This window comes from Ylistrum balloti, unplaced genomic scaffold (genome assembly GCF_031769215.1).
Source record: "Ylistrum balloti isolate Yb309-2 unplaced genomic scaffold, AGI_CSIRO_Ybal_v1 Utg370344, whole genome shotgun sequence".
Taxonomy (NCBI): Eukaryota; Metazoa; Mollusca; class Bivalvia; order Pectinida; family Pectinidae; genus Ylistrum; species Ylistrum balloti.
Genome location: NW_026782247.1, coordinates 2,631,870 through 2,640,752, shown reverse-complemented (window position 1 = coordinate 2,640,752; position 8,883 = coordinate 2,631,870). Strand labels below are relative to the sequence as shown.

Genomic DNA, 8,883 nt, shown 5'->3' with positions numbered 1-8,883 from the left:
GAAAATTCGGCAAACGTCTGGTTATTGCTAAGTAGGCTGAGAGATTTAGTTTCTTTTCATATGGAGTGAAATTGTCATTATTTCGAAATTATGAAAATATGTAAATGAATACATTGAAGAGTCATGGTTTTTAGATGATCATTTTATTTCATCAAGTATCACAAATGTAACATGAAAAACATACATAAAATTTTAATGTCCATTAGATAAATGCACACACAACACAATTACACTCAGTAACCCTCAATACGATTACTGTGTTTGGCAACATGATACTTACACAACATCAACACACTTAGTCACACACTGACAGCATATTTTACTAACATTTTGTTGGATACAACGTCACACTTAGTCACACACTGACAGCATATTTTACTAACATTTTGTTGGATACAACGTCACACTTAGTCACACACTGACAGCATATTTTACTAACATTTTGTTGGATACAACGTCACACTTAGTCACACACTGACAGCATATTTTAATAACATTAACATGAAAAAACATTTAGTAAACAATGATAACACTACTTGACTATGCAAATTATAAAACATATGGTTGACTAATTCACGCATCATTCACTTTCTTTCTAGGCATAATTTCCTTCCATTTCACCCTTCGTTCTCTACTTCTAAGACCAGTTCAACCATACTCGCACTGAGATTGCTCTGTATATACGTTCTGAAATGCATTATTACACACATTTATAACTGGCACATAAGTATTTTAATGTTCATTTGTAATAACACTAAGACGTTGCTACTTTATTTTGTGTCTTTGGCCTTGCATTTCGTCTGTAATATAACACCTGACATGTTAGTATCGTATTCAGTACGATAACCTGTAAAAATGTCAGGATCATCATCCAGTCTTTTGTTATCACTATTGATGTTGTCAATCGCCCACAGCTATGGACTATACACAGAAACGTTGAAGCAGCTGATAATTGTCCCGAGCTTTTGTTTTTATGGTTTGTGTATATTTGTATGACCTGAAAAAATCAATATAATAGAAGTTATGATTTACTTATATCTACGAGATGGATATTGTTATTGAACAGATTTCATCTATACAACAAGATAAAAGATTATTGTGTGACATCACATTGACTAAATATTGCAATTTCATTCAAAATTAAGCTTGATTTATTCATGAAGTAATGCTTGTATCTTGAACAGCTTTAATGTGTTTAAACCCAGCACAGAGTCACAGATCCTTCATATCAAATCTCAGTACACCTTTAGATCTATTGCAACAGAGAAATCCTTATTTGAGATTTCAAGGAAGGTAGAGGCTATTGAATTCTCATAATGAAATATGAAAAATGATATGTCAGATCTTATAATAACAAATATCTGGAAATAAACTGAAGGAATCCGGTACAAGTTTTTAAAAAATCTAGTATATTAATCTTACCCGACTTGCACCAATAGCTGGTAGGCCAACGATATTGATGAAAAATAAAATGTCACTGGGAATGACAGGCAATATGAGGACGATCATCACAACGATATAGAAAATCATAAAGGAGAGAGACGCCAGAGGGCGCTGGTTGTAACGCAGGAGAAGGCAAACCAGTATCACATTTTGCAGCATGAACACAAGGTTCTCTCCCCAGGAACTAAAACAAAATCACAAAATTTCAGAAAATTATATACTCGTATGGCAGGCGGGGAAAGGTATATCAGAATAGATTGTATGCTACTTCTAAGCAGTCATTACAAGTAATTTTTCAACATTTTGAAGGAAAGTTAATTTTGACATTTGCGACTTCCAATTAAAAATATTAAATGTCTGAGTGTGAAGAAGAATACAACTCACTTAATTGGGTATTCCTTCGACAAGGAGTAAGCTACACTTGAGGATGACGATTCCAACATCAACAACATACTGAGAAAGCTCACTCCAGAAGCATTCCGACGACGAAGTATTTTGAAAATCTGAGGAATTTGACCTGAAATTACAGAAATAAAAAGATATGTTCTTTGTAATATTCAATTTGTTGCCAACTATATATTTGCCCACCCTAAAAAAGTAAAAGTTTAGATATCTATCAAAAAAGTTTTAAGGTATAAGCTTCTTACACTGTATACTTACTGATTGTGGCGCTGCCGATGAGGAAATATCCCAGCACCTTCGTGAAGACGATAAACCAGCAGGTACCTGAAATTGTATCATTTGGTTTTATATATTGTGTTTGCCGCAATCAGTTTTAATGAGATTATTGATTTTTTTGGGGGAAAATTATCGGAACCCACCTGACGCGATATGTATTAATATGATTACCTACATATGTGAGAAAAAACCTCCATATTGACCAACAATTCATCAGTTCCTATTAATTTTTTTTATAGTAGTTATCTTTAAAAAGTTTTAGCTTGATCGTTTGTTACAGGTGGAGATCAAAATGGCTCTGATAGGCATTTGTTTGGCCTCCCGCATACAATTCTGTGAGGTAGTTATAACCAATTATAAAGAAACGCAGATCCAAATCAGAACGAAATCACCCCGTTATGGAATTATGCTTACAACGTCAGGTTTATTGACCAACGGATTTGATTTTCGAACGGATCAATACTGATGGTTAACGTTTACGTCATTTCGAGTTATCCAATCAGTATCTCTCGTTATTGCTAATTCTAGTTTAAACAAATAGGTTGTTTTTGTTTAGTGTATACATATATTAAGTACACTAAAGGCATAGATCACCTACTTATCAGAACGGTCACGTGATCCATGCCACGTAGGTTTACACCGGAAGTCAGAGTAGGTTCTTCCTTGTACATTTATGATACTTAATCAACTTGACATCGGTATTTTATTGTCGATAGCAGCACATTTATAAACCCCAAGTACAGATCATGTTGTTCTATATTTTCATTCAAACCTGCAAATCATATACTTTAATAGGTGTTGATAATTTCATTGCTGTTTCATCAAATTTTCCCTCTTTATCATATAGATGACAATCATTGACTGCACATCGTGAACATTTGCTGGATCGCCCCTTAGAAATTTATGAATAAGATAAAAAAAAAATCGTTATAACATTTTGTATACAAAATCCATCTGAATGCTCAATGTATCTCGATGTTTGTATTCAATTAGTATTTACCTTGCATTGATGGTCTTTTCTGTAAAATCTCACGGTAACACAATTCTGGTGTCTCGACATATCCCATTGACTTAAGTGTTGTCCCACTGTCGAAGACGTTCATTATAGCTGTGTATTGCAAGACTAAGAATGTTTAAAGTTGAATGGTCAAGTGTTGTATATAGAATAATTTGTAATACTAATAACAAGTTCTGTGCGTGGTATATATACACAACTGATATCAGATGGATGAGGTGATCATTGTACACAAATTATCAGTCTGTGTTGTTATCTAGTATACACAAGGCTGTCTGGAACAAGAGACACAGCTTCATCAGCTTAATTACATCTCCTAGTAACAATCTACAACATTAATGGTTCATTATCAGGAAAAATTAACTTATTATTGGAACATGTCACTAATCATGAAGCCCATTTTTTATATATAGATAAATTTGCTGTATAGCTCTTTCTAATTGGCATGGTTGATTAGTTGAAGGTATTGAAGAGATGAAGAGTCTTAATGTACCCGTTTGACCATCCCATAAGCTTCATACATGATACATATGTATAATTGAACTGACTCAGACACTTGGACATATGGATATCATTCGTCAGACGATAGTCAAAATCAACACATCATGTGTCCAGTTTGTGTGATATGTATAGTGAAAAAGGATGGGTTTATGTTAATAGCAGGATGTTTACAGTCTAAAGTAGTCTAATAAACACATCAACAATGTTGTTATTTATTGATTTCATAATGATAAATAAGGTGACGGTGAATGTCATACGGAGGTACAAAGTTAATCACTCCTTGATATATTACTGGTATATTTTTCATTAAGATATGTGTAAACTCTGATGTTCTTCAACGAACCATAATTACATTAATTACTTTTTATGAGAAGGTCTTTACATTATCAATATAACATGTTGTCAGTACGACATTATCATCCTTCCATCACCTCCATTTGTTATACTTCAATCACTTAGCATTATTTCTGATACGAATGGAATACAGTTTTGCAAAAGGTAAGTGTTCAACAGAATTCAAATTAACTTCAGCATAAGGTAAGTGTTCTACAGAATTCAAACATTATTTGAGCAAGACATTCAATCGAGTAACAAACAAAAATAGAACCTGTAGTTAAAGCCTAAAGCTGTCGGAGACATAAAAACCTAAGACCAGTTGTTCCAAAGTTAATTCTTCGGTTCAAAGACTAGGTCATCCGGACCTGAAGAATTGTATTGAAAAAATAATCTCTCCTTCTGCATACAGTTCTATAAAAAATATGCAGATATAGTGATTGAAAATAACTATTCTCAAATAGTGACTTACAAAATCAAAATTATTTAAATGCCTCCACAAGCAGTCGAACAAGAGAAATTTGCCTTCCAAGTCCTACGCTCTACCAAATGGTCTAAGATAAATTCCTCGTAGACAAGACGATTGGAAGATGCTAGCGATTTTAATTGGACAAACGTGAATTACTACCTCTGAAATAACTCTCTGGGCCTGTGGACCCATGGACACTTATAAAACCATGACTTGAGATTTTGCTCTGAATGACGTCAGTGTTTGCAATCTGAGAATCAACAGACGAATGAGATGCGTTATTCTGACCGTGATATCCTGATAATCGATTGACTGAATTACCCGATCATGAAGAACGATATGAACTATTAAAAGTTAATATGTAAGATTAAATTATTCAAAATTGTGCTAGACATAAGTCAGATGTTTCATAATAAGGTATCTGCCTGTGTTAATTTAGTACTGACATCTACTGTGAACAATTATGTATTGACCAGTGGCCAGAGGTATTCTTCGTTACTGATCTACTACAGATGTTCATGTATCAGTTCGCTCCCTGATTATATAAGTCATTACCTGGAGCCTATCTAAGTAGTTTGTGTGATGATGATGGTCAGTGTAACTTTATCTTGTTGTAAACAGCCGAATCTATTGTGCAAGACCTTGTCGACATCTCATGTATACTTCAATCCATGTTTACCTGTTAGCTAATGTGTAATAGTACTTCATAAGGTAATTAACATGGCTAGTGTGAATACGACCAAATTCTAGCCAGTATGTATCGGTTCCTGCAGGCATGTGAGTGTTCCATCTTCCCATAGTCTACATCTCAGTAAACCTTCAACACCCGAACAGCGTTTGGACTTTTTCATCTCCACTCATCACCACACAAGAACAATGTATCATTTTAGATACCAACCACTCAAAGTAGCCTCAAATGGATAAGCATCCCATCGTTTGAAAAAGTGTTTTTAATTGAAACGTAAACATATGAATGTCGGGTTAATGTTAATTAAAACACCAGATTTCATTTATCAATATATTGTTCAATGTAATTTGAAAAACAAGAAAACATAAAAAATAAGATAAAAATAAGTTTTTTTGCCAGCACGATATATACCCAACTGCAAGTTTACGAACTGGTTGATACGCCGCTGAGAAGCATATTGGGGGTAGTAACATGGATGAGACTATTCCGGGCACGTGGTCACAAGGTCGCATATATGTTATTTAATAAAAATGACTGTACCAGCCTTTGCACCATATATGTAACGATCAGTCATACCATGTGTGCATATATGTCTGACTTTACTTAATGAAACTAGAACATATCGCATGTGTGACTCGCTTGTACATTATACACAAATCATCACCCTGTTAACGCTGACCCTGACCCTGACAGTGAAATGCATTGAGGGGAATATGTAACAACTATAATCCTTATTAAAGATATCTCACCATTTTACATACCGGTTTATGAATTGACCATATACAGTACAGTACATACATAATCAGAACAAAATGCATTATATAATTCTGCTTTAAAGAGCTATAAAAATATCATATATCAAAGAAAGATATTGTACTTTGTGCTTATTGATAGACATAAGAAGACGGGTGCCAGGATGAACTGATTAGGTTGGATATTAAAAAGGGACACCTGAGTATGATCAATCTGTTGTGCAGAAACAGCATATTTGAAGTGTAGCTGATTTGACCAAGTACCCTAGTGGATTAGCAGACTTTTGCTGGCTAAATAAAATGTGAATGAAATCAATTCTCGTTATGTAACATTCGTCCGTGTTGAATTGTTAAAAAGACACACCTTTACTGAAATCAACTTCCTTTAATAGGTATGTGCCTAGCATTCGTCTTTTAAGTGTTTCATAGACACACCTTTACTGAAATCATCTCAGGATATTTATCAAATACAGAAAAGAAAATTACCCGGTGGTTTTGCTAGCAGAAGTAATGACATAATGGCAATCTGAAGAGTTGTATCTGACGGTCCTTCCGATCTGGTGTTAAGTCGTATCATATGATGATCTGTTGTTAAGTCGTATCATATGATGTAAGGACGATCTGAAGTCTCTCCATCATAAAACAACATTGTAATCGCCAAGTTGATGTTGTGGCATTTGACAGGTCTCTGGTCAAATAACGAGTTGTATACGACCATGCACGGTGACTCTCTGGAACAAGCCCAATCTTGAACAATTTACCTGATAGGTTGTCTCTTTATTAGCCGTCCATCACCAAATGCTTTATGCTAAACAGGTATTACTTTATTTTCAGTGCACTAAAGCGGACCATCGGCTGATATTGTTTTGTATATGCGTGTACACTATACGGTAATCCCTTATTAATTTCTCGTTCTTCTCTTTCCTTCTTTGTGATGCTCATTAGTATGCCTGTCGGTTCCATTGTCGTGACATGACTTATTTCGATTGACCAAGGTTTGCATGGCGGATGTCGTCGATGAAGCAGAAGACGCTTACTCTTACGGAAGACCTGGTATTTCCTTCTTGTTCCATTTCAGGAGTCTCCGTGTAAATCTTTCTTTTGTTCATATTTTGCCCTAGTTTGATTGAATTCGGGATTGAATTATGTTGATATGTTTGTGTATTCTTGTTGTAATATTCCGATTTCTCAAAATCAAAATTATGAAATATTGCATTACAGGATAATTACCTCTTAATTACGACATATCTATCGAAAAAAGGGAAATATATTTCGTCACCCCCTATTTTTTATCGACGTAGTATCAATGACGAATCCTAGAAGGCCCAATAGCTGCATGATGCAGTTTCATTTACTTTATCTCTCGACTGTTAAGAAATGTTCTTATGAAGTGTACGTGTTTTCAGAAATCTTTTCAGGCTACAGTGCATGTGAAGATGAGTTGTTATGTATAATTTTCCCAGATTCCTTTTTCGTACCAAATGCATTTCCCATAAACCTCACACATTGTGTTCACAAAGAAGATATTAGGACCTAGTTATTCAAAGCTTGGTAAAGTTAATCAGTGGTTAATGAAACATTTGAATTGTTACCATTGGAAAAAGTACTTCTAAAACGAAATCGGAACTCAAAAATATTAATCTGAACTGTATCAACAAATCAATAGCTTCGGAATGAAAAAGGATGTCCCTATTTTTGTTTAACAAATATTTTTTTATAATTATACTATCACTGGTTAATTCTAACAAAGCTTTGAGCAACGGGGACCAGACAGATAAAGCTGTTACAGGAAGCAGGTTACAAATAACTAGAAGTGATAAATTAGTAAAATAAAACCTGATTTAGAAATAAAATTATGACTAGTTTAAAGCCTGCATGTGTATGGGCTGTTGATGTAATTCATGAGTATCAATCGATTAGATGCTAGACTGCGATATCTGTCCATGTATACATACCTACACTTCAGACAGGCAAACTGATAATCAAATCTCACGCCGTGGCAAAGTATATTGGATTACCTTATTAGGGTCATTATCTGTGACACTATTTATTTGACCTCCATGCAAGGCTGTTTGCACGACAAAAGCTTTCAAGGTTGTCTCAACCCTAGACTTTATCATACCGAATTTCTGCACCGGATTAAAATTCTAGATATATTCCCTGTAGCATAATTCTGTTGCATGATATGCCTTGATGATGGTACAAAAGACACACAAGTGAATAGAATCATTAACTTCAATTTTAGATCAGATAGAAAAGAGCAGATCAAATAATTTCGTCCTTTTAGGACCAGCCTAAATCTTGAAGACCACGAGGCATTAATGAGACTGTGAGAACATTCAAAGTGATCGACAGAAAAGTGCAGATGGGGAAGTGTCCTAGCCCCATACTTCGTCAGCTATCTTAATTTTCTTATATCATATCTTTTTAGAACAACATGAAGTACTTATATTGAACCGTGCCACTATTTCAATGATGATAACTCGCACGTTCATCATTATACCAATCGTGCTTTGTTTCAGGACGGTTGTAAATGTGTAGTAGAATTGGTCATCTTGTACTGCGTGCGTACATTCATATTGATATTTTTAGTTCCCCTAATTCCCGATAGAATAATTAATTTTCTATTGATGTCAGCAGCCGGAGTGATATATAACGGTTATAACACGTGATGTCTCTGATTTGTTTCATTATCGGTACTTTTTGACGTTGGTGAGGGCAAATCGCGCAGTTCACGTAGGTAATGCTCAATTTTTATGCATTGTACGGGTTATTCAAAGATAATTTCAAATTCTATATTCATAAATTTTGGTTTCTTATGAAAAAAACATGGGAGAGCAGTTGGATAATTTTAAAGACGATTGTAGTCAATTACCAAGTATTCAAATGTAGGACGTATTGTTAGGAAAGATATACACAAATACATACATATCATTAGATCTGCGCTCGCCATATTTCTGTATTACAATATTACAAAGCAAAATCAAGCTGTAAGCTTATATGC

The 8,883-nt window shown here is 34.5% G+C and overlaps 1 protein-coding gene across 1 annotated transcript; it reads right to left on the bottom strand.

Moving 5' to 3' along the window:
• Positions 1-724: 724 nt before the first annotated feature.
• Positions 725-3,224, bottom strand: LOC132553718 (mannose-P-dolichol utilization defect 1 protein homolog). Its single transcript, XM_060217991.1, has 5 exons — positions 3,122-3,224; positions 2,104-2,169; positions 1,828-1,960; positions 1,423-1,627; positions 725-997 (listed from the first exon to the last, which is right to left on the bottom strand). The coding sequence occupies exons 1-5, from the start codon at positions 3,222-3,224 to the stop codon at positions 755-757; spliced, it is 750 nt and encodes a 249-aa protein (XP_060073974.1). The 3' UTR covers positions 725-754.
• Between the last annotated feature and the right edge of the window lie 5,659 nt (positions 3,225-8,883).

Excerpts from the sequence above, each read along its gene's own strand:
- LOC132553718 (XM_060217991.1), bottom strand. The coding sequence starts at position 3,224 with ATGAACGTCTTCGACAGTGGGACAACACTTAAGTCAATGGGATATGTC. Across the intron at positions 1,961-2,103 it reads CATCGGCAGCGCCACAATCA|GTCAAATTCCTCAGATTTTC; the intron begins GTAAGTATACAG and ends CTGTAATTTCAG. Across the intron at positions 1,628-1,827 it reads TCGAAGGAATACCCAATTAA|TTCCTGGGGAGAGAACCTTG; the intron begins GTGAGTTGTATT and ends ATTTTGTTTTAG.